The 26,770-nt window shown below is 43.2% G+C and overlaps 1 protein-coding gene across 2 annotated transcripts in view; it reads left to right on the plus strand.

The window, feature by feature from the left end:
* The window catches only part of LOC309542721 (guanine nucleotide-binding protein G(q) subunit alpha), a 97,211-nt gene that overhangs the window by 43,605 nt on the left and 26,836 nt on the right, over positions 1–26,770 (plus strand). For both annotated transcript variants that reach the window (XM_082241653.1, XM_082241654.1), the window contains exon 3: positions 26,194–26,348. In XM_082241653.1, coding sequence (XP_082097779.1) covers positions 26,194–26,348 — 155 coding nt within the window. The remainder of the gene's footprint in view (positions 1–26,193; positions 26,349–26,770) is intronic.

A 26,770-nucleotide genomic window follows, 5' to 3' on the forward strand; every position in this document is an offset into this window, starting at 1 on the left:
TTTAGCTAAATAGACCAATCAGTGCAATAACTGAAAGCACACCTTTAGGGGGTCTTGCTCTCAGCATTGATTAGCTGATAAGTCCCAGGAGGGAGTCCCATTTAAGTTGTCGTCTCACACCAGTAATTAATAGGCAGCACTGCCTTTCTGGACAGGAAGAGCTTAGGATCCCTTCTGCCAGCGGGAGAGGGGACAACTGTTTTTGAACAAATTATATCACAAGCTCTTCCATTTTTAACAAAAGTGTAGTTCAGATTTGGACTAGGCTCCTTGAAGGTTATATACTGGGTATTTTCACTTTGCTGCTTTTCAAGTGGTACATTAATTTTGCTGCACTCTCTGTTTCTGGTTTAAGTTAGGCATGTTCACTTGGAGAAATACGGTAGCAGAAATTATACAAGACTCCTTCAAGGTCCACTTGGAACAGGAGCCTGTGGAATACTAAATAAGCCTTTTAACAGCTTTTCACACCTGCAGGGCTCATTTTCTAATCTCTCAGTCTGCACTCTGGACAGCTCATAGCTATGCAGAAGCAAAGCTGGTTTCCAGACCACCTTGTGCAGTTTCTTTAATAATAGGTCTTTTGACAAAGAAAACAAAATAGAAACACAATTTTTGTGCATACATCTTAAGGAAATATGTCTCGATAACCTACCATTTAGGGAATGGAAGTATGTGCAAGCCACCACAAGGCTAGTAACTTGTAGAAGCAGTAGGTGTTTTGATGCCTAAAATATTCAGGGCTCTGTCCTCTGCCACACAGGTGCCTCCTCTTATCTAAACCTTTCATCAAGAAAACATGGGCTCCCTTTTCAGAAAATGTATGCAGCTATATCCCTATAAATCTAATCAATTTTCATGTATGTAATTCAAACTTTGAAAATGTTCTGTGATAGAGAAGCCATTAGTCAGTTAACTTGCATATAATTATTTAAATATGTGCAAACGGAAAGAATTATTTCAAACGGTATTGAAGCAAAGCTAGTTTTATAGAGGATGCTTGTTTGGCCATCATCCCTCTCTAGTCTACAAGATTCTTCCCCATGTTTGCAAGCCATTGTCAAATAAATGATTCTCAGAAGTTTCAGCTAATCAATGAAATGTTCCTCTTTTTAATTACACAATTTTGTGTCCTTTAAAATTATTGGTTGCACTAAGACATCCACTATATATTAAATAAAATAACTTCAAGGAAATCAGGATGGCGGTATGATTAAAGACACTTCTAACAATGATGTGAATTAAGTAGCCTATTAAATAAAGAAATCAGTTCTGTTTGTTCATGCAGTGAAAAGAAACTTCAAAGAATTTTAATTGTAGGATCACTGCCAGTAAGGGTCAATTGACAGCTGATTTTGACTAAATAGTTTCATGTGTACACACTCTCATACATGTGCTTTGGAATTAGTTTTGTCAAGGAAAAGCCTCCTGTTAGTTGGCAAATGAAATGGTTATTGAATGAGAAGCTCATTGGAAATTAAGGAGTTGACAGTTCCGCTTGTGTGATAACTGTTTCTGTCCTGTCCACAGTATGGTTTAAATTATAATCAGCAAATGCAACATTGACTGTCTCTTGAAGCAATATTGTTTCCCTCCATCCAGAGGCTTCTTAAATAAGTCATTATAAGAAAGCAAAAAGCTTTGCCATATTTGTGTTTTATTCTGTCCCTTCCCAGAAATAATAGGATATGCATAGCCTAGTTTGCTCCTTGTATTCAGCCAAATTTAGACACACATCCTCTTGCAGTCTTCCTGTAGAGCTTCCTATTTTACTTGAACATTGATGATACTGTGTGATTCAGCAATGTGTGTGGTGGCTTGCCCATTAGACAACAGATAAAGCTCAAACAACAGTGTTTATAAGGGTCCTTTACTGAAACCAATTTGTTTCATACTATTTAGACTAAATAACCCAGTATGTATAAACCATACATATCACAGGATATGTATGACTTCAATCAAGTTGTGTGTGTGGCTGTGTGTGTGTGTGGAGGGGGGGGGGTTCTGCCTCTTCGCAAACTGTAAAGGAACAGTGTTTAGAATATACCTCAGTCAGTCATGCAACCTGCTATTTTGGAGGAACGTTGTTGGCTTTCAGCACTGCCTTCAAGAAGAAAAGAGACCTTGCTTATCACTCTTGTTGAAGTTCTGTGGATAATTTTGCCCCTCTGATTTGTGTACTGTTACAGTTGCTTGACCGGGCGCATGCACTAGGGAGATGCCACTCCATGTTTGCTGGCTGGCCCCCATTTTATCATCTGGGTTAGCGGAAGATGTGTGGCAACAGGATCACTGGCCACAGTGATCCATGCGACAGTCATCTCCAGGCTTGACTACTTTAATTCGCTCTACGCGGGGCTGCCCTTGAAGCTGTCCCAGAAACTCCAGCGGGTACAGAATGCTGCAGCGAGGCTCCTCACAGGGTCTCTGCCATGGGAGCATATTCATCCAGTGCTTTTCAAGCTGCACTGGCTCCCGGTGGAGTACAGGGTCAGATTTAAGGTGCTGCTTTTGACCTTTCAAGCCCTTCACGGCCTAGGACCCTCGTACCTACGGGACCGCCTCGCCTGGTATGCCCCACGGAGAGCCTCAAGGTCCATAAATAACAACACCCTAGTGGTCCCAGGCCCTAAGGAAGTTAGATTGGCTTCAACCAGAGCCAGGGCCTTTTCAGCACTGGCCCCAACTTGGTGGAACGCTCTGTCTCATGAGACCAGGGCCCTGCAGGATCTGATTTCTTTCCGCAGGGCCTGTAAGACAGAGTTGTTCTGCCTGGCCTTTGGATTGGAGCCAATTTGATTCCCTCCCCCCCCCTTTTTCTTTTCCTTCTCCTGCAATGAGGCTTCATTTTAATATTTTAATGTTCCATTATTTTAATGTTGTATTTTATTTTTGTTTTTAAGTTGTAATCACTCATCTTGTTTTTATTATTGCTTGTAAGCCGCTCTGAGCCCGGCCTTGGCTGGGGAGGGCGGGGTATAAATAAAAAATTATTATTATTATTATTATTATTATTATTATTATTACTGGACTAGATAGTTGGTCTGATCCAGCAGAACTCTTCACATGTTCTTCTGCTTCATGTTTAGGTAAAAGACCGTAGCTCAGTGGTAGAACACATGCTTTGCATGCAGAAGGCCCCGGGTTCAATCTCTGGCCTCTCCAGGTAGGGCTGGAATAGACCCTTGTCTGAAAACTGGAGCCGCTGCTGGTCAGTGTAGACAGTACTGAGACCGATGGTCCTTTGGGTCTTACTCAGTGCAAGGCAGCTTCCTCTGTCTGTTGTCCTTCTTATTCATATTCAGCATAATACATAAATGGGATTTGTCAAACATTCCATAAAATATGAAGGTAAAAATTAAATGTAAGGAGAGTTCATGTGCTAAGAAAATACTAGGAGATCCGGATAATCCTGTGAGTACAGAATGAGGTATTCTTTCTGCAAGTGCATGTTCCCAATACCATGCTTACTTGGATAACTCGAATGCATTGAGGAGAGTCATCAAGGGGAATGTTGGGTAAAGGGGTACTTCATCTTTCTCCCATGGCCACATGCTCTCCTCTCAGCCCCCCACCCAGCTGAGAAAAAATAAACTGTGGGGGCTTGTAAGTGTCATTTGCAGAGGAGAATCAGCAAGTGGTCACAAGATTAAGTGTAATTTGACCACACTGTCAGGAAAATATATGGTTGCCTATCCCATATTTCCTTCATTGTGTCTAGTTCTACTTGAGTCTGCTGCCTAGCAGTATTGTTGTAAGGTAAAAGGTAAAGGTACCCCTGCCCGTACGGGCCAGTCGTGACTGACTCTAGGGTTGCGCGCTCATCTCGCTCAAGAGGCCGGGAGCCGGCACCATCCGGAGACACTTCCAGGTCACGTGGCCAGCGTGACGAAGTTGCGTCTGGCGAGCCAGCACCAGCGCCGCACACGGAAATGCCATTTACCTTCCCGCTATAAAGCGGTACCTATTTATCTACTTGCACTTAGGGGTGCCTTCGAACTGCTAGATGGGCAGGAGCTGGGACGGAACGACGGGAGCTCACCCCGCCATGGGGATTCGAACCGCCGACCTTACAATCAGCAAGTCATAGGCACTGAGGTTTTACCCACAGCGCCACCCGCGTCCCTAGTATTGTTGTAGGTCATGCTAATTCTAGTCCAATACTGAACCTCCAGAATACTCATTTAGACATTTGTAGGTCAGGTGTAAAGAGGATATCAAATGGGATGGGGAAATCTGGATATAGTTAAGTCATAAAATTCAATTTAAACAGTCTTATGCTGAAAACAGGCCATATCTAGTGAAGCTTCTTTGATCTTACTTGTACATACAAAATCTTTTTTTTTTCCTTATTAAATTTGTCTAATAGGATGTAATTATTACTCAGCAAGATGCTGCAGTAAACTCTTTGCAATGTGAGTGTCTTCTTTCTTCATTTCCGATTAGTAGTCATTGCTAAGCCTTTGGAAATCAGGTAGATCACTCTTTCTCATCTTCATCTGTCCTGTCTCACTATTGATCTGCAACAATTTTGTTTGTTTGTCCAGGGAAGTAAAATGATTTCTTTCCCAAATAAGAAATAGACGTGAAAATGCAAGTGTTGTAGCAAGCTGACAGTTTTTGAAACCTGTACAACTGTAACGAATGGAATAGGATATGAAAGACAAATTTGTACCGTCCAGGATCCTCAGGGTGCCTGACTTACAGCCACGGGGTTCTTTCCTTATGAAAGCAGACTCCCGGTCTCCAATAGTATGTATACAGTTGGATCTTTTATAGATATACAGGAGGCTGCCTTATACTAACCTAATTTGCAGTAAACTGAACTGAGCTAAGACACAGTTAGTAGTAAGTGAAGAGAGACAGTAACCAGGAGTCTTGAGTTCAAACTTTGGCTTGGCTCAGCACAATGCAGCAGTAATAAGGACTGGGGAAGAGTGAAGGAGCTGTGAATTCCACTCTGGGAGCCCACACATTTGTGTGGCTTTGCAAATCCATAGCTTAGCTCACAGTGCGGTGTGTCCATCTACCTCAGTACTGTCTGCACTGACTGGCAGTGGCTCTCCAGGTTCTTTCCCCAGTCCTTCCTGGAGATGCTGGGGATTGAAGCTGGAACCTTCTGTTTGCAAAATGTGTTCAATAAGCTTTGGCCCCTTCACCCTAGAGAATGAAGATGAGGTAGGTATTGGCCATTTCTTCCAGATATATGTGGTCTGTGATAGTACAAAACTACATGTTGCCTCTCCAGGTTACATGTTAAAATAGATCTTGCTGTAAACAAACAAATGAACCTAAATAACAGTAGTAATTCACAAATAAGAATAACATTCCTGAGCAGAAAGACTGAACAGTTCTTTTCTCCTGACCTGCATTTTTCTATATTAACTTGAAGATGTAGTGAAAGAGTCCTCAACTTTTCCTGGAAAGATTAGCTTTAGGGAAATAATGCTATATCACATTCTCTTTTCAGCAAATACACCTTTGAACAGTGCATGACCTAAGCATAACTTTTAGTTTCTTCACAACAATAGCCCCTGTGAAAACAGGCAGAAGCAACTCTCTTAGAGACAATAAGAGTTTGTGTGTTTGTCAAAAACTCCAGCTTTTCTGACAGGCTTGTACTAGCTTTTAGGTCAGACAGGACAGCCAAGTTAAGAGATCTCACAGGCCTTTACTGTCAAATACAGTGGTACCTCGCAAGACAAATGCCTCGCAAGACAAAAAACTCGCTAGACAAAAGGTTTTTCCGTTTGCGATTTGCCTCGCAAGACGAATTTCCCTATGGGCTTGCTTCGCAAGACGAAAACGTCTTGCGACTTTGTTAAACCGTTAAAACCGTGCTTCGCAAGACGAAAAATTCGCTAGACGGCAAAACTTGCGGAACGAATTAATTTCGTCTTGCGAGGCACCACTGTATAATATGAATATGCAGTGGTACCTCTGGATGCGAATGGGATCCTTTCCGGAGCCCCGTTCGCATCCAGAAACGAAGGCAACCCGTGTCTGTGCGTCTGTACATGCGCGGGTCGCGATTTGCCACTTCTGCGCATGCGCGTGACATCATTTTTGACCGTCTGCACATGTGCAAGCGACGAAACCCGGAAGTAGCGTGCTCCGTTACTTCTGGGTTGCCGCAGTGCGCAACCCGAAAATACTTATCTCGAAGCTACTTCAACCTGAGGTATGACTGTATGGCAAAGGGATATAAATTTAGATCCACACACAACACGCATTTGCCAAGTTAAGCAAGAAATAACTTTGAGAGTTTGGAAAGTAGCTCCTGTTCCCTGATACAGTAATTTATACCTCTATAAAATGAGAGACAGGTGGAAATACTTTATACCTATTATTCTTATCTGTATGCGATAACTATTGCGTATGTCCAGCCAAAATAAAGCAATTTAAAACAGTACCATTTTGTTGGTATCCATCTGTCTCGAAAGACAGTGGAGTGTGCCACTGTCAAATTGCTGGAGATTCACAGCGCCAACCTGTAGCTGTGGAGACTGGTACCGAAGTGACCTCTCAGGGGCGCAAGCCTGGGCATTGTGTATGGAGGTCCTGGGCTGCCCAGAAGACCCCCTGCCCTCTGCCTCGTTGATGTAGCTCAAAGGAAACCAGAGCAATACATTTGGCACCAGCTTGGCTGCAGGAGTTGCCAGAAGGAGGTGCACACGATGCTATCCAACCATCTTAGGGACTCTATTTTGGATTTGTGCTGGGTTCTGAGCATTTGAGACCAATCGGCTACCCTCACCTGATTTAGTCAGCGGCTGCCAGCCAGTCAAAACCATTTCCCAAGGTGTGGCCACTGTTGCATGATGACAGCTTCTAGGATCCACAGGTGAGAGCTGAGTTCAGGGTGGGGACCAAAGTACCGTATTTTTTGCACCATAACACTCACTTTTTTCCTCCTAGAAAGTAAGGGAAAATGTCTGTGCGTGTTATGGAGGAAGGTATATCTGTCCCCCACCAGAGATACTAACGTCCCCCTAACACCCCAAGCTCCCCGTAAAGGTAAAGGGACCCCTGACCATTAGGTCTAGTCGTGGCTGACTCTGGGGTTGCGGCGCTCATCTCGCTTTGTTGGCCGAGGGAGCCGGCGTACAGCTTTCCGGGTCATGTGGCCAGCATGACTAAGCCGCTTCTGGCGAACCAGAGCAGCGCACGGAAACGCCATTTACCTTCCTGCCGGAGCTGTACCTATTTATCTACTTGCACTTTGACGTGCTTTCGAACTGCTAGGTGGGCAGGAGCAGGGACCGAGCAACGGGAGCTCACCCCGTCGCGGGGTTCGAACCGCTGACCTTCTGAATGGCAAGTCCTAGGCTCTGTGGTTTAACCCACAGCGCCACCCGCGTCCCTAAGCTCCCCATAGGTACCATTAATTTTAGTGATTTGACTATATGCTTTGGGATCATGCAGAATGTCACTAGGAGGGAGGCTGCAGCTGCACTGCTTTTCTTTAACTACACTAGAGCTGCAGTGACGGAAATAAGTGAGCTGGAATTTGCAAATGAGAATGATAGAAGTGCATTTTCACTTTCACTTTTCTGTGCTTGGTTGCAGATGGGGCTGGGTGACATCTGGTTTTAGTGATATATCGCCAGCTAAACACTGTGATATATTGATATGTCACGATATCTGAAATAAGGAAGGAACGATGCAGAAGCGAACAGGACAATGTCCTGTATGTGCCTGGAAGCATGTTTCTGTATGTGTGTCCCACCAAATAGCTGATTGCTGCTATTGCTGTTGTTTTGTCAGTGCTATTGCATGTGCAGCTCAATTGGGGTCAGTGTTTTTTCTCTCCTTTTCTCTACACCTCCCAACACCCTTGTTCTCTTTTTATGTAAGGTCTCCTAGAATCTAGATGAGCTCTATTCTTTATAAGGAAACAAAAAGGTAGTGTTTTAAACTGAAGTTATCCAACACAGCCTAGACTGCAGAAACTTAAAATAGGAACCCTCCCCTTTTCCTCTCCTCTCCTTCTTTGAATGTAATGCAAGGAACAGCTGAAGAAATATCACACACAGTGGATTGAAATTATTAAAAATGCATGTATAAATTCCTCCAACATTGTGAAGAGCACACGCCTAATACCAGTTCCCGTTGACACACATGAAGAATGTTGTTCCTCCAGATTTGTAAGGCTGTCAACCTTGTTGTGTTATGTGACTTGGCTAAATTCAGACCGCAAGCCCTCCTTGTATGGCTGTACCAGGGCAGGGTCTGCAGAACTAGCACAGTCAGCTTCTCACAGAGGAATTAAGTAGTTTAAGAATACATTAAGATATCTGTTTTTATCATTATCCCACACAATCCAATTCACGCTGAACTATGAATTCTCCCCTCCCCTTCAATTTCTCTTTCAAAATACTAGGAAATGGACAGTGGCTTATTTAGATGTCCCTAATGTAGGGTTAGGGACGCGGGTGGCGCTGTGGGTAAAAGCCTCAGCGCCTAGGGCTTGCCGATCGAAAGGTCGGTGGTTCGAATCCCCGCGGCGGGGTGCGCTCCCGCTGCTCGGTCCCAGCGCCTGCCAACCTAGCAGTTCGAAAGCACCCCCGGGTGCAAGTAGATAAATAGGTACCGCTTACCAGCGGGAAGGTAAACGGCGTTCCGTGTGCTGTGCTGGCTCGCCAGATGCAGCTTTGTCACGCTGGCCACGTGACCCGGAAGTGTCTCCGGACAGCGCTGGCCCCCGGCCTATAGATGTGAGATGGGCGCACAAACCCCAGAGTCTGTCAAGACTGGCCCGTTCGGGCAGGGGTACCTTTACCTTTACCTTTACCTTTAATGTAGGGTTACCATAAGTCTGTTTCCCCCCGGATATGTCTGAGACTTCATGGGTGAAATCACCATCTGGGGGGAATTTTTTAAAAATTGCCAAAATGTTTGTTTTTTGGGTGGGGGAGGGACAAAAGGAGCATGCGTGCTCTGCCCAGAGTGCCGGATGTAGGAGGCTCGGAGAAGGAGAGAGCTGGCGGGCAAGGGAGGTGGGGAGAGAAGGAGGGTGGCTGGGCTGCTGCTGGTGATGTGAGGGGATTGTGTGGCAAAGGGGGAATCGGCATCACAAAGCCTATGCTCCGCTTGGCGATGCTGTACGGGGTTGCCAGGATGGTTGAGGAGGACGCAACGGGCATGCCCCTCTGCCCTGTTGCTCCTCCTCACACTCTGCCAAAGCGGAAGAGGGGTACTTAAGGGGCTAGTCCATCAAAAGGGGGAGGGGAATTAAAGTTTTGTTCGTTATCACATTATGTGTTTTTGTTTTTATACTGCAGGCCGCCCTGTGATCCTCTTGGGAAAGCTGGTATAGAAATTCAAATAAATAAATAATAAATTGAAGTGAGGGGAAAGCAGGAATCCAGCTTTCCCTTCGAGGAAGATTTGGTCTGGATTCTCTCACTCTGAGCTGCTCCTTCCCTGAGGAGGCCTGAGGGACTTGGGGTCTTGGCACCAGAAGCGAGCTGAGCCGTCCCCTCGGCAGTGCCTCTTCCTCTTGCCTTGCCTCCCCCACTGGGGGGCAGGAGGCTAGCTGGCCAGCGTGCGGTGGATCTCGGGGCTTAGGCCACTATGGTGGAGAGAGAACCCCCTGGGGGCATCTGTATGAGTTTGAGGGAGAGGTGTGCTGTGCTTCCTCGGCTGGCTGCGGGCTTGCAGCCGCTTATAAATCTCAACTTAGCCTGGAGGAAACACGGTGCGCAGGAAGGTTGGACAGCCATCTGTCATGGCGGCTTTAGTTGAGATTCCTGCATTGCAGGGGGTGCCAGGGTGGACTAGGTGACCCTGGGGATACCTTCCAGCTCGACAAGGCTATGATTATATGAAGCTGACCAGTGGTTCCTCCAGCTCAGTATTGTCTACACTAACATACAGCAGCTCTCCAGGGTCTCTTCAATAGGAGTATAGCATCTAGATCAAGGGAGGTAATAGTGCCACTGTATTCTGCTCTGGTCAGACCTCACCTGGAGTACTGTGTCCAGTTCTGGGCACCACAATTCAAGAAGGACACTGACAAACTGGAACGTGTCCAGAGGAGGGCAACCAAAATGGTCAAAGGCCTGGAAACGATGCCTTATGAGGAACGGCTAAGGGAGCTGGGCATGTTTAGCCTGGAGAAGAGGAGGTTAAGGGGTGATATGATAGCCATGTTCAAATATATAAAAGGATGTCACATAGAGGAGGGAGAAAGGTTGTTTTCTGCTGCTCCAGAGAAGCGGACACGGAGCAATGGATCCAAACTACAAGAAAGAAGATTCCACCTAAACATTAGGAAGAACTTCCTGACAGTAAGAGCTGTTTGACAGTGGAATTTGCTGCCAAGGAGTGTGGTGGAGTCTCCTACTTTGGAGGTCTTTAAGCAGAGGCTTGACAACCAAATGTGAGGAATGCTCTGGTGGTGTTTCCTGCTTGGCAGGGGGGTGGACTCGATGGCCCTTGTGGTCTCTTCCAACTCTATGATTCTAGGATTCTAGGATTCTTCCATCCCTGCCTGGATGTGCCATTGGGGATTGAACCCTGGAATCTTCCTGCGTGCAAGGCAGATGCTTCAACCACTGAGCTGCAAGCACATGGCTCGCAGGTGTTAATTGCACCACTCCCCACACTTAAGGCTGACCAGGAGGGCAGGAAAGTTTTAGTAAGAATGTTAATCTGATTTTTGTTTTATTTCCTTACACACAGATGCACACAAACACACACAGAACTTGGAAGGAACTGAACGCATGCATTTTGTTATGTACTGAAGTTCTCACCCTGGGCCAGCAGGGGGGATACTGTAGATAGTTATGCAAATAAGGGATCGAAAGTGATGTTCAGTGATTGGATAGTTTTAGAGAATTGTTACAGTTATGTTGTACTGGAGTTCTCTATAAGCAGGCTGACTGAACCCTTCAGTTCAGTTCTGTTCTGGCCTGGCCTGTGAATAAACAAGAGCTGTTTGAAGAATCGCTGTGTCGTCTGATATGTTCACCCACAACTTAACACATTTGGTTGGTTGCTGTGTGTCTAGCACTTTATGCAGAAATTAAGAATGGAATTTTAGGACGTTTCATATACCACCCTCATTTTCCAGTCCTAGTAGCTTTATGTTTCAAATGGCTTCAGGAAGAATTAACTTGAAACTTTCAGTTATTGAAAGAGCGCTTTCACTGTTTGCTATATGCCAAGCGTTACTCCCTGCCCCAAATGTGGTACACTTCACAAAGTTGAGCGTCATCCCTGCAAAGGGGGCACATGTTATTTATTATGGTGTGCTGTAGTGGTTAAAATTTGTGTATCGAAGTTTGTAATGTCTGATGTTTTATCGTGCTTCTAATATTCTGTTGGGAGCCGCGCAGTGTAGCTGGGGAAACCCAGCCAGATGAGTAGGATATAAATAATAAAATTTATTATTATTGTCCTGGGATCTGGAAGAAATCCTCACTCAGCCATGAAGCTAATCAATAGACTTTCATACCACTTTGTGAGGCTGTTCCGCTTTGTCTTGCCCCAGGTGGTTGTGAGGTAGGTATATATATCTTAAATTGGTGACACTCAGACCCATTAATTCTGCAGAAGAAAAAGAAGCTTTGAGACTCCGTAGGGTAGTGATAAAGTGGGATATCAAATCCAAACTCTTCTTCTTATAATACCAAACGCTATCCTACGTTCTCATGGCAAGATATAAACTCATTCCTTATTGGCCCCATTTCACCAAAATCATCACACATGTACTGCCATTGGCAGACTGGGAGTTCAAATCAGATGGTGTAGCATTTAGACATGTTGCTCGGTCCCTGCTCCTGCCCACCTAGCAGTTCAAAAGCATGTCAAAGTGCAAGTAGATAAATAGGTACCTCTCCGGTGGGAAGGTAAACAGCGTTTCCGTGCGCTGCTCTGGTTCACCAGAAGCGGCTTAGTCATGCTGGCCACATGACCCGGAAGCTGTACTCCGGCTCCCTTGGCCAATAAAGCAAGATGAGCGCCGCAACCCGAGTCGGCCACGACTGGACCTAATGGTCAGGGGTCCCTTTACCTTTACCTTTATGTCTCGACATCTCCCCATTTAGAAATCAAACCACTGAAAGCAGTACAATATATTGTGTATAACCCTCAAAAGGGGTGAACCAGAGGGTGAGGAAATCGCTTTCGACAGCAGTTCACTGTAGTTTTGTTTGCTGCTTGATGCTGCTAAAATTCTTCCCCACACAGAATAGCCTCCTTCAGGGACATGTAAATTGGATTGTTGGGCACTTTTAGTTCTCTGATAGGGAATGTTCAGGCAATGATTGTTCCATAGGAAGCCAAAGAGAAACAATACTTTTGCAGAAGCAACTTTTCCCCCTACGTTGCCTTGAGTTTTAAGTTAAGCATTATGAGTGTACATCTGCAGATTGAGACTTTCTATGCTGGAAGTTTTTGTTACAGAGAAGAAAAGAAAGAGTAGCCTGCAAGAAGTTGGCCTCCAGAGCTTCATGACCAGACCCTCTGCAGGTTTGGGTTGCTCTCTCAATTGTCCAGGACTAGCCCCTTATCCGCGGAAACACATCCTGGCATCTAGCAACACTGATCCCTTTTAAATTTCTTCCACTTACACCAAACTCTGGGCTTTATTCTTCACCAGGTTTCTTTACCTAGCTAAACACTCATTACAGCTATGATATTTTTAATGTAATACTTTTTAAGATCCTATAGAAATCTTTACAAAAGGCAGTAAATATATTACAAAAAACCCTTTCATTTTAAAATACATGATGATGTAGATTCCTTTCTTTTGTGTATCTCAAAATCTTTATAAAACATGGAAGTATGTCTATTAATAATATTGGATAAGCAGGTGGCGCTGTGGGTTAAAGCCTCAGCGCCTAGGGCTTGCCGATCGAAAGGTCGGCAGTTCGAATCCCCGCGGCGGGGTGCGCTCCCGCTGCTCGGTCCCAGCGCCTGCCAACCTAGCAGTTCGAAAGCACCCCCGGGGGCAAGTAGATAAATAGGTACCGCTTACCAGCGGGAAGGTAAACGGCGTTCCGTGTGCGGCTCTGGCTCGCCAGAGCAGCGTTGTCACGCTGGCCACGTGACCCGGAAGTGTCTCCGGACAGCGCTGGCCCCCGGCCAATAGATGTGAGATGGGTGCACAAACCCCAGAGTCTGTCAAGACTGGCCCGTTCGGGCAGGGGTACCTTTACCTTTACCTTTACTTTTTGTGGGGAAATTAATTACCAACAATAATTGCAGGAAGGATAACATATCAGGGAGAGGAGATTACTCTTTGAGCCCGAGAAGGAAGATTCCTGCTTGAAATTCTGCCACATTTAGTTGCCAAAAGTGTGAACTCATTTTCAGGCTTTATATATTCATTTCATGAGATTTATACACTGCTTGATGGTTAAAAAATAAAAACCTCAAAGTGGTTTGTATTGATTTGAGCAACATATCTGTAGGCAGGGAAGAGGGAGCGTTTTTCAGTTTGAGGGTGCTCTCCCTCACAGACGACATACGGGAGGCCACATTCCAGTAGTAGGCAGGGCCAGAGGGATAAGAAAGTAGAGCAGTGGGTGTGACTCTTACCTTTGTATACAGTAGGCAACCATTTCTACTCCAACCATAGAAATGCGCACACATTCTCCATGCAGGCAGGAGGCTTTATCCCTGTTCAAGAACACATTCCAGCCAGGCAAAGGCCCAAGGTGGGGGTGGAGCAGGGTCAGTGGGGGGTGGGGTCAGGGGGAAGGCTAGCCTGGAGTGCCAAATTTATGAGTGTTTGACCAGATTTGGCAATGGTTGGAGTGGAGCACGTGGCCTTTGCCAACAGAGAGCTTTTGTGTGTGCTTTTGTGTGTGCGTGTGAGTGCTTTCCCTGTCTAGGAGAGACTCCTGGTTTTGTGAGGAAGGAATGTGTTTCAATAATCCATTTTAAGCAAGACACAGTATTCACGTAAAACAGAGGAGTGGAGTACATGGGAGGCAGTTGTGGCACTTAACGCATGCAGAATATGTTTCCTCTTCCCTTGTTTATTCTGCTTGGGTGCTCTGCCCATGGAGTCCCAATAGTTAGAACTGGGATGCAATGGGGTGTTGGTTGGCCGGGTCTAGAGTCCCAAAGCAAGATACTTGGAGCAGAAGTGTTAGCAGTGTGCTTTAGTTCAGGTTGCTCACTTTTTGTGCAAAGCATCCTTACAACAAAGTTCCCCACAAAAGAACTTACCCTTGTGCATGAGATAAGGCCTGAGAGATACAACCCTATGCAGCAGACCCCATAGTCCGAACCAGAGATGCCAACTTGAATAAAATGCCCACCCTGCATAATTGACCACATGGCATGGTGCATGTACACCATTTGAATGGCAGTGCCCATCAACTTGGGGTGGCTGCCCCCCTCAAATATTTTATTGGGGGGACAACGACGAAGGGACCTCAGCCCCTAGGAGTTGGCTTCTATGGTCTGAATTCTGATCTACTGGGTGATGTTATATATACCTCTGGTGGTGTGGTGCAATTGGATGCTAGCTTGTACCATATCCAATATTTTGGCTTTATTTGCACATCACAGTAACCTAGACTAATCATGGTTTAGGAAGTACAGGCAGTGCTCTGGTGCATGTTTCCTAACTACTACTGCCCTTCTGTGCCATGAGCAGAATAAAATAAACCAGGAAGTCTTAGCTTTGCATTATGCCCAAACCAGGGATTGTGGTTTGTTTCTCTCTAAGAAGCCACAATAACTAGCCGACCTGAAACCATGATTTCTTGTTGGCTTGCTAATTGTGCTTGGTTATGAAAAAACAAGCCATGGTCCCTGCTTTGGATATAATATGAAGCCAAATCTTCCTGGTTTGCTCAATTCACCAATAAAGAACATAGACGACTCCTGTTGATTCTAGAGCTGATTCTAGAGCTGATTCTAGAGCGATACTGGCACGAGAGTCAGAGTGGGCCTAAATGACTACTTGTCTCAATCTTTCAAGTCAGCTAGTGGTGTAAAACAAGGCTGCATTTTAGCCCCCACACTTTTCAACTTTTACATCAACGACATAATCCCACATTTAGCCCAAGCTCACTTTCACTCTTCAGTACTTAGAAACAGGAAGGTGTTCTGCTTGCTGTATGCGGACGATATAGTCCTTCTTTCTCTTTCCTGTCTGAGCCTTAAAAACTTCCTGGATGCTCTCAGTTCATATTGTAAACAAGAAGACCTCCTGGTTAACCACTCCAAATCATGGTCTTCTGAAAATGTAGCCCCCACTATAAATGGATGCTTGAGCACCATGATTTAGAGCAAACCCATGTTTTCAAATATCTTGGCGTCCTTTTTAATGAAACATTGACTTATAAGTGGCACATCAAGGTGGTGAAAACCAGAGTGCAGAGAGAGATTGGGGCTCTGATGAAGTTTTACTTCACAAAGGTTGGAAAACAGTTTGAGCCCGTGCTAAAAATATTTGGCAGTAAAGCGATCCCTCAAATGCTTTATGGAGTTGAAATCTGGGACAAGGATAAGAATGCTATCAAAGGGTTAGAAATGGTGCAAAACCAATTTTGTGGCAGAATCTTGAACTCTTATTATTTCCATAAGGTAGAGGAGATTACATCCACAGACAAACACCAACTAAGTGATTGGTGCCACTGGACAGAATTGCTACATGATCTGCAAGCGATTAAATTCTCTAAATGCTCTGCTTGGTTCCCCCTTCTGAAAATGGTCCGTTTTAGAGCCAGTTACCTGTCAAATCTTGGGCTTGCTAAGATTCGCTTTTACTGGGCTGTGTTTTCAGACTGTGCCCTCCAGCATCCTAAAAAGACTCTGTATATGTGGGCACCTGCAGGTAGAAGACATCTTGCACTATTTACTATATTGCCCACCCAGGAGGCGATTTCTCACCATCTGTACAGGAAAAATGTCTCTCCTGGCAGAGAAGGTCCTATGGTTTCTTAGTGGTGTAAATGCTCCAGTGACTCATAAAATTGCCCTGTTTGGCGGCCAAAAAGAAAACCCTGGACAATACAGCAGTAAACTGTAAGGAAGACGCAGAGATCTAAATAGAGACTATTATTTGTGGCGCGACACCACTTTTTTTTTTTAAGATTTAGATTTTATTTAGATTTGTCATGGCCAGTGGCTAGAACGATAAAGTTATTTGGATTGGATGGAATATATTTCAGTCGGTTTACTAATCTTGTCACATTTAGAATTGATTCACTTTTCTGAGGGCTGTGGTTCACTAATCCAATATTGTCAAGCACTTATATGAGTGTGCTTTCTACAAGTGTGTGTTTATGCTTTCTGTCTCTCACAAAGCAAAATTGTGTCCCAACACTACTTCAGCTAATTCCAGTTGAAAGATTGGCCACTTCACCTTGTAGAAACCTTGCGCAATATAGATTAACAACCTGATCCTATGCAGTGTAACACTCACTGAGCTTTCTCCCAAGTACAGTATGTATTACTGTCTTTACTCAAGTCTAATGCGCCATCGAGTCTAATGTTCACCTCAATTGTGAGAACTCTGAAACAACAACAACAAAAAGGATTTGCTGGTGAATATAATGCACATTGGCAAAAAGTGCACTCTTCACAACAATGAGTTTTTATTATGAATTCAATTTTACAAAAAACCCGCTATTATTTGATAAGCTTACTAATACACTAAAAAATTAAATCTCAAAAATTTACTGCTCTTTGTAATTAAATAAACAGTTTCCTTTATATCCTAAAATTTCAAGTGTATATACTGTTCTTTGGTGTTTCAATTACTAAATACAGAACTAGATGACAGACTGTAACTTAATCTAGAACTTAATAATAACTGCAAGATGAAATTTTGGTCAGCCCCTGTGCTTTGGTACTCTCTGCCTGTAGACATTATTCAGCCACCATCACCTGTCCCAGAAGTAGATGCTCCTGGTAGCCAACTTTGCCCCGGGATGCGAGCGGAAGTCGCACGCCGGGGGCAGCGGGAGGCCCCATTAGCAAAAGCACACCTCATGTTAAGAACAGACCTCCGGAACGAATTAAGTTCATAACCGGAGGTACCACTGTACTGGGCATAGCCAGACACTTGATTTGGGTACACCTGTTCTTAAGTTTGCTTTAAATGGTTTATTAGGTTTAATTGTTTTTAGATATTTTAAACAGTTTTTAAACAAGGTATTTTTTATCTTATTTTTATGCTGGCTGGGGCTGATGGGAGTTGTTGCTCAACAACACCTGGCAGGTCACAGGTTCTCACCATCATGCCGATGTAACTGTAACCAACATTAGAAAAAGATAAGATCTGCACACCAATGTTTGTTTGTTTTTTAAAGTTTTTAAACAGTTTTCAGCAGAAAATAAAAGCCTGTGCTGGTGCAATGCATTATAACCCAATGTTGTTGTTTTTTTAAAAAAAAGTATGATAAATTTGATACAAAAGTTAATTGACATGAACCCTTTCTCCCAACAGTGGCAAGTCTGGTTAAGCAACAAACCTAAGAACTGTGATTTATGCTGTGAAGGGACTATGTGGGTGCTATACTCAAGTTCTGCTTATGTAAGACTTCCAAAGAAGGGAGGCTGCCTGGTGGGAGTTGAAAGTTGGCTTTCTGTTTTAGCAGGCTTGCAGCGCTGTCAGTCACAGAGCAGCCTTTCTGCAACTGTTACTTAACATCTCCCGTTGGATTTCATTATGCCTTGGCCTGAATAAGAGCGGGCTGCCTGTGCCTGCGTTGGACTGCCCTGCTTTTTCTTCATGCTTTTCAAGACTTGCTTACAAATGGTTGCTCGGAGTTGAGGGACAAGCTGTCCTCTAGCCCTGGAGTGGAAAGAAGCTGCTGTGCGAGAGGTGGAGCTGGTGCTGTGTTCTGTGGGCAGCAAGGCTTGGGAAAGTGGGTTGCAGATGCTTTGTGAAGTGCCTTGACCATCACCGCCTTGGAGTGGAGGCTTTTCTGGCCGTGATGTCTTGTCCTTTTTTAACCTTTATCTTCATGCCTATATATATGTATGTATGCATGTCCGGGATTTTGTTTTCTGTGGGCACCCTCAGGAGAGAATGATGGAGAAACAGAGCCTATGATTTTCAACTGTAATTGTTTTAAGAAATAATTAAATTAACACTTCTGCTGGCTGAGCTAACAGCTTCACTGAAAGGTGTATGCAAAAAAAAAAAAATTAGCCAGCATTTCCAGTTTGAAGCTAGCCAGGCTTTGAAGCCAACAAGTGTTTAAATACAACCAAATGAGGGATAAGTACCGTATTTTTGGCTCTATAAGACTCACCTTTTCCCTCCTAAAAAGTAAGGGGAAATGTGTGTGCATCTTATGGAGCAAATGCAGGCTGTGCAGCTATCCCAGGAGCCAGAACAGCAAGAGGGTTCACTGCGCAGCGATCCCTCTTGCTGTTCTGGCTTCTGGGATTCAGAATATTTTTTTTCTTGTTTTCCTCCTCCAAAAACTAGGTGCGTCTTGTGGTCTGGTGCGTCTTATAAAGCGAAAAATACGGTCGCTGATACTTCCCAGGGGATGGTGGACTTTTCACCCACAACAAATTACTTGTATTGATAAGTTGTCCGTCTTCACTCTCCAAGAGCCTTCCCCAACCTGGTTGGGCTTCAGCTTCCATTTGCCCCAACCAGCTTGGGAAGTTAATGGAAGTTGTAGTACAGAGCATCTCTAGGCTGCTCTAAAATACGCTACTTTTAAACACAATGAAAATGGCACAATGTCTTTTCTTCAAATTAAAGGCATCCCCAGGGGACTGAATGGCTCAAAGCATTTCAGTTTTTCATATCAGCTTTTCAAGTTAAACATCTCACCGGTTAATATGAACCCTCCCCCAAAAAACGCTGGCCCAGTCACAGATTTGAACAGCTGTTTTTCCCCATTCAGTGTTTCTAAAAGTTGGAGAACTTGTCTATCTCACCAAAGAGATTTTCTTTACTAAATTTCATACGTATAGGGTAATTTTAATCTGTTTTATAAGGAATGGAATGTACAGATTTTTAAATGGTAGAATACTTAAAACAACAACAACAATCTCTCTGCCATATGCATTAAGCTAAGGGAGTGTTTTTATAGTTTTCATTTTTCCTGCCTGCTGGGCGCTTACCTCTCACTCTTTTGGTGAAACTTTTCCTCCTTGAATCCACTTCCTACCCAGCCCAGGATAAGGGGGGTCAGAGCACCCAGAGTCTTATGATGCTCCCAGTCTTTTTAGCTATTCAACAGAGGGCCAAGCAGCAGGTGGCAGCAGACCTGTGTCTTTTTCCAACACAGGTCTGTATTAATAACACGTGACGTCAAGGGGCAGGTGCAGTTTAATGTCCTCTGAGCTCAGTTCTGGTCAGGGCATCAATTTGCGAGAGAAATGGGAGATGGGTTGTGGTCTAGTGAAGTAGCAGGCGGGGGGGGGAGGTCAGCATCTCTGCAGCACACGGTTACAAGCAGGGTGGATTTGATTTAAATCACGATTTAATTTTTTTTTTTTAATAAAATTTTTATTGGTTTTACAAAGTTTTTAAATAACAAACAAACACTTAAAAAGACAAACATACACGTATAGTTTCATAGCATATTTTCATAAACCTCTTTTCTTGGACTTCCCCTCCCCCCCCCTTTCTGCATCCCAATGTCCATTATTATTTTTTTAGCAACTCCCAATTGTTACTTCGAACCTCTGTCATCTTAGTCTTCTCTATATTCTGACCTTATATCACTGTAACCCTTTGTCTCTGAAAACCACAACACTTTAACATTCATTGAGTTTATAATAGTCCTTAAGGTAACTTTTAAATTTTCTCCATTCTTCTTCCACCGTCTCCTTTCGTTGGTCGCGGATTCTGCCCGTCATCTCAGCCGATGTCATATAGTCCATCACTTTCATCTGCCATTCTTCCAAAGTGGGTAGATCTTGTGTCTTCCAATACTTCGCGATAAGTATTCTTGCTGCTGTTGTGGCATACATAAAAAAAGTTCTATCCCCTTTAGACACCAATTGGCCGACAATGCCCAAGAGAAAGGCCTCTGGCTTTTTAGGAAAAGTACATTTAAGTACCTTTTTCATTTCATTATAGATCATTTCCCAGAAAGCCTTAATCTTCGGGCACGTCCACCAGAGGTGATAAAAGGTACCTTCAGTCTCTCTACATTTCCAACATTTATTATCGGGCAAATGGTATATTTTTGCCAGTTTGACTGGGGTCATGTACCACCTATAAACCATTTTCATAATATTTTCCTTTAATGCATTACATGCCGTGAATTTAATACCGGTGTTCCATAACCATTCCCAGTCAGCTGACATGATATTATGCCCAACGTCCTGTGCCCACTTGATCATAACCGATTTGACTGTTTCATCCTGTGTATTCCATTTCAGCAACAAGTTATACATTCTAGATAAAATCTTAGTATTGGGTTCTAATAACTCAGTTTCTAGTTTTGATTTTTCCACCTGGAAGCCAATTTTCCTATCCTTTTTAAATCACTAGTCAGTAAGACTTGATTTAAATCATTTTTTTTACAGAAAGACTCATTCTTGCTAGTATAATCTTAATATTTATAATCTTAATATTTACAACCAGATGAAGGTTTCGTTTTTGGAATAATAAATTTTCAGAGTAGTTTTTACAGTTATATAAAAAATTACTGACTTGTGCAATTACAGTGCTACCTCGCATTACGAACTTAATTCATTTTGGAGGTCCGTTCTTAACCCAAAACTGTTCTTAACCTGAGGCACACTCTTGCTAATGGGGCCGCTGCGCGATTTCCATTCTCATCCTGGAGCAAAGTTCAACTACTTCCGGGTTAGCGGAGTTTGTAACCCAAGGTGTTTGTAACCCGAGGTTACAAACCCGAGGTACCACTGTATTACACAAAGATCCCAAGACCTGTGGAGTATTCTGCTCACAAGACTGCACTTTCATTTTTACTGCTTCACACTTGGCTACTTGTGCACATCTATTCCACTCCAAACAATCTATTCATAGAATCATAGAATCATAGAGTTGGAAGAGACCACAAGGGCCATCGAGTCCAACCCCCTGCCAAGCAGGAAACACCATCAGAGCACTCCTGACATATGGTTGTCAAGCCTCTGCTTAAAGACCTCCAAAGCAGGAGACTCCACCACACTCCTTGGCAGCAAATTCCACTGTCAAACAGCTCTTACTGTCAGGAAGTTCTTCCTAATGTTTAGGTGGAATCTTCTTTCTTGTAGTTTGGATCCATTGCTCCGTGTCCGCTTCTCTGGAGCAGCAGAAAACAACCTTTCTCCCTCCTCTATGTGACATCCTTTTATATATTTGAACATGGCTATCATATCACCCCTTAACCTCCTCTTCTCCAGGCTAAACATGCCCAGCTCCCTTAGCCGTTCCTCATAAGGCATCGTTTCCAGGCCTTTGACCATTTTGGTTGCCCTCCTCTGGACACGTTCCAGTTTGTCAGTGTCCTTCTTGAATTGTGGTGCCCAGAACTGGACACAGTACTCCAGGTGTGGTCTGACCAGAGCAGAATACAGTGGCACTATTCCTTCCCTTGATCTAGATGCTATACTCCTATTGATGCAGCCCAGAATTGCATTGGCTTTTTTAGCTGCCGCGTCACACTGTTGGCTCATGTCAAGTTTGTGGTCAACCAAGACTCCTAGATCCTTTTCACTGAACCTCTTGGAACTTAGCATTGAAGAGATATGGGGTTGATTCTGTGTATATAAATTTGCAAAGGAACAATGGGTTTAAATTTCCCCCCTCAACTCTATATGTTTATTTTTCCTGTGAAAAGGCATGTTATCTCTGCAGACACAAATTCACACTTTTGAGAACTGCAAAAACAAGCACCTGTGATACTATCATCTTGTTAGAAAAACTGCCCCAAATAATCTTACAGAAACCTCTGGAAGAGCATGACATTGTGAATGGATTAATGGAATTCATTTACCAAAACATTTAAACATTGCATATAAAGTCTCATGTTACATAATTAAAAGCAAATCTTTATTTCCTGGACTATAATGTAACTTAAATAGAAAACTAACTTTAGAAAGAATTTTCTTCCAAAAGCATTTTATTTTTTAAAAAATCCAATTAGAATTTTTAAAAATCTGATTTAAATTTTTAAAAAATCTGATTTTTTAAATTTTTTATTAAAAAATCATTGATTTTCATCCACCCTGGTTACACTCCTTTCCTCTCTCCCATGTTACATATATTTGGAACAGGCCGGTGTTAACAGAAAGATATTTTGTGCTTTATGTTGGCCATTGTGACTATTTTATATTCTTATTACCGATCTGGCATATTTCCTCACTCTAGTGCACCTCTAAGCTTTATTCCATGCCCTCTAACAGACTCTGCACTTCAGATGCTGATAATACTGTAAGTCCTGGAATTTTTGCATTTAGCTAATGTCTGGCATCATGGCACTAGTGCGCAGCAGCTCAGCAGGAAAGCACATGTCTTGCGTGCGAGAGGCCTCAGGTTCAGTCTTTGGCATCTCAGGTATGAGTAGGAAAGACTCTCGCCTGGAACTTTGGAGAATCGCTGCCAAACATTGAAGACAGCACTGTACAAATGAACTGATTCCTATGTTCACAAGAGACCTTTGATTAAAATAAAGGACTTAACTCCCATTCCTGTGGCTTACAAAAATGGATGTGCCATCATTTTTATAACGTCACATGTTTAATTACAGTGGTGCCTCGCAAGACGAAATTAATCCGTTCTGCGAGTTTCTTCGTCTTGCGGATTTTTTCGTCTTGTGAAGCACGGATGCACCCTGGTAATGTATTATAAAGCGGGCAAAGCACAAAGCGGGTCGCTCCCCAGCAGGAGGAGTTTCCCCAGCCTGGAGGATCTGATGCCGGGAAGAGGCAAAGACACCTCCTCCCACCTCCCCACAAAAACAGCCCCCCTTCCTCTGTCGCCAAACCTTGCCGCGTCTTCGCTCGGCCAAACCGCGTCCCACATCAAAGCCCCAGCCCGCTCCTCTCCCTCTCTCTCCACGAGGTGCCAAAGGAAGTTCAAGCCCAGGAACCGAGGGTGGACGCACGAAGCGCCTGGCGCGGACTCTCCCTTGCTCCCCCCGTTACCTTGCGCCACGCCGCCGGGCTCCCCACAGTCTCGGCAGCTGCTCCCGGCTTCTTCCCACCCCCGCAAAGGTGCCTTCACGGTGGCCCAAGCGCAGTCGATGCCTCCTCCTCCTTGGTCCCCCTCCTCCTGCCTTCGCGCAGTTAGGGCAAAATGGAGCAGCCATTTTGGGGAGGGGGAGAGAGAGAGAGAGAGGCAGAGGCGGCGCAGAGACCCAGCCAGATCCGCTGGATCCCAGCCCACCTGCCTCCTCTGTGCCCTCTCCAGAAGAGGATCCCTCTGGAAAAGGTAGGTCGCTCCCTCGCACGCTCCCTGCCAGCCCAGTTCCCGCTTCAAAAGGAAACAAACTCGCAAGACGTTTCGTCTTGCGAAGCAAGCCCATAGGGAAATTCGTCTTACGAAGCACCTCAAAAAACGAAGAACTCTTTCGTCTTGCGAGTTTTTTGTCTTCCGAGGCATTCGTCTTGCGAGGTACCACTGTACTGGAAACCATGGCTTCCCATAGTGAGGAACTTACCAGCATTTTCTTGCTATGGCTGGTTCTGTATCTGTTCTGTTCTCACTTGAATGTTTAGTCTTTCATTTCACAACTACAGAATTGTAGATTTTGTCAGCTGCAGATCTTTGATCTACAATTGTAACAGCTAGATCTTACTAGAAATATTCCTCTGTGCTGAGCATTTGCTGATATCATTTAATATTACAGCGAGTGCATTAACAAGTCCCCAGTTCTTAAGATCTGTTTGCAGATATTGTGGAAAGATACTGATGGATATACAGGCAGCATACGTTTTAGGTCCATCCAATATTGGCGTAACTACGCATGTACACATTGCACTGAACCCAGAAGTGACCCAAAAATATTACAAAAACATCCCAGAAAGGGGCGGGGGAGCAGAATGGGGTGTTTGCAGGCTTTTTCAATAGGTGTTACGGTTGCACACAATTTCACACAAGCATGCAGTGACTCAGAATGCAACCCGTTTGCAAATGGGATATTGCCCATAGTCTGCCCATTTTTGTTATATGCATCACAATCGGACTTAATGTTTATAACTTTTCCTTTTTAAAAAAGAGAACAACTGCCAAAGATACTTTATTGTCTATTTATTGACATTTCTCTTTTAAGCAGTCACCTTTTTGTGTGTGTTGCAGAGTTCACTAATGATCCTTTGCAATATTTGAATAAATTAGTCTGTGTACTTTTCAGGGGAAAGTGCATTATCTGACTATGTTCATTATTAACGTACAGCAGTATATGCTTGCTGTGATATTAACTACTCATGATAGTAGCTAATTGGCTAATGATCAAATTCTACCATAAAACAGTTTAATTACAGTTAGGAAAAGGTACGTTGTACATTGAAATAAATACAAAAATCATAGTAATTTGTATTGTGCATCTTGTGATTGAACAGCAAAAGGTAAGGGATTAAAAACAGTGTCTCAAGTTCCATACTTACTGCCATTCCTTCCTCCAATGTGTGCATATTGTTAGGCATGTATTCAAATTACACTGCTGAATAAGGGGTTGAGCTGTTTGTCCCAAAGAGTGCATCAGTATTTCTAGACAAGTGAGCCACTTTGACTGTATTGCTCTTACTGTAATGATGAAGACTAGAACTAGCTGGTTCTAATAGCTACACATAGGAATGAACTTTTTAATTCTTGCACCAGTAACTTCCCCTTATTTTATAGTTCCAGGTAGCATCAATGAATATAACTATTGGAGGCCGGTTGCACAAAGCTAGTGTTATATAAGCAGAAGGCATGGTGCTATTTGGCTGTTATTGCAAGATGTTGTGCAATCTTTTGGTTAAATGTTAGTAGACATTCATTAGACTTCACGAGTAACTGCCGATTCCCCCAGCTTCCCATGTCTGATGTAAATTTTAACACCTGGTAGACTATATGGACTTACTGAAAAGGTTTTTCAGTAATGCAGTCTGCTTGCTTAAAGAAAAGATAACTTCCTTAGCTTGAAACTGTGCTATTTCTTTGGCTACTTCAAACAGGAACTGAAAATTAAAATTTGAGCCTGTGAATTGTTTGTTTAGCAATGTCTGATTAGCTAAGCAAACAAAGAAGGGGATTTTCCACATTATGGAAATAAGTTTCTGTTAGTGTTTGTGTTGTCAATTGCAGACAGTTCCCTATAAGCAAGTATTGAGTATAGTGAATTGAGTCAAGGATAATTCACTTTCTGCACGAGCAAATGAAGGTCATGTACATCATTTTGAGAAAGCTCATTTGGTTGGCACAGAGAGCAGAAGAGCTTCTTTTTCATATTATCTTGGGTGAACATAAGACGAACGTGTGTGATCAGGCCAATGTCCATAAAGTCCAGCATCCTGTTCTTACAGTAGCCAACTGTGGGATTCTTGCTTTTAAAGCCAATATCTTTGCCAGTTAAAATGTTTTACTTTTATATTAGATGAATTGACGTTGACATTTTCCCAGTTATATGAAGTGAATAAAATAATACGATTTGCTCATGCTTTATATCCAACATAACACTATTTTTGTAGCGTATTTTATATCAATAAATATAATTTATCATAAACGTATGATTTGTTAACATACGTTTATTATAGCTTTCATATATGCTACTGTAGTATTGCTAATGAATTAGTGAATATAAGTATTTTCAGATACAGTTTAATATTAGCAGGTCTTCATCTTGAACCCCAGCTTCCACCTAGTTAGAATGTCCACACACCTTTGCTCTGTCCAAATTACCAGTACTCTGATTGTCAGCCAACAATCACTTCTCTTTTTCTATTCTACTTCCTTTTGTGACTCACACTCGCATCTCAATATCCTGAGTGCTGTCATTGCCTTCTGATAAGTGTCACACCCCAAAGTCAAATTCGACTGCACTTAATCTTCCAGGGGTCCTTTTCCTTTACCCATTTTACCTTCCAGAAAGTACTTTTTTTTAAAAAAACAACAACATACTTACCACATATTTTTGAAAAGAAGTCTGACCGTATGTCTAGGAAACTTCATTTCCAAATGTTCTTATCAACACATTATGCGTGTGTGTGTGTGTGTGTAAGTAAGTAAGTAAGTAAATAAGTAACCTAATATATATTTTGTTCAGTGTGTTTAATGCACTTAAATGTAATCGGATTTTGTTTTTATTATTATAGGCTAATGCGCAGCTAGTTCGAGACGTTGACATAGAGAAAGTGTGCTCATTTGAGAACCCTTATGTAGATGCAATAAGGTATTTATGGAATGACCCTGGAATCCAAGAATGCTATGACAGGCGGCGAGAGTATCAATTGTCAGATTCTACTAAATAGTAAGTATAAACGGGAAGATGTTTTGGATAGTAATGCTTTAGACATATCTCATGGGCAGCTGTTTTTCAAGAATTATTTGAGGTGTCCAGTCACTGGGAATCTTAGTTGTTCAAACTTCCTTTCTATCTGAATTAAGATACATACCTTGTTTTATTTTAGGATAATGTATACCACTACTGATAATATACTTAGTTTATAAATGTACATGTACTCCACTGTCTTACTGCATAGAGTTTGATGTCCCCAAGAATCCCAAATAGGACAAGAAGAACCCTGTTTCGGAGCCCAAAATGGCAGTGTTTCTCTTAAGAGATGGGAATACACTGTAAGATTCTGTCCCTGTTTTCACTTATTTGTATGGAAAACTCAAGGTGGCATTGCTTCAGCTAAATAACTGCTGAATATAAACCACAGCAGTTTC

This window comes from Podarcis vaucheri (genome assembly GCF_965113315.1).
Source record: "Podarcis vaucheri genome assembly, chromosome: 11".
Taxonomy (NCBI): Eukaryota; Metazoa; Chordata; class Lepidosauria; order Squamata; family Lacertidae; genus Podarcis; species Podarcis vaucheri.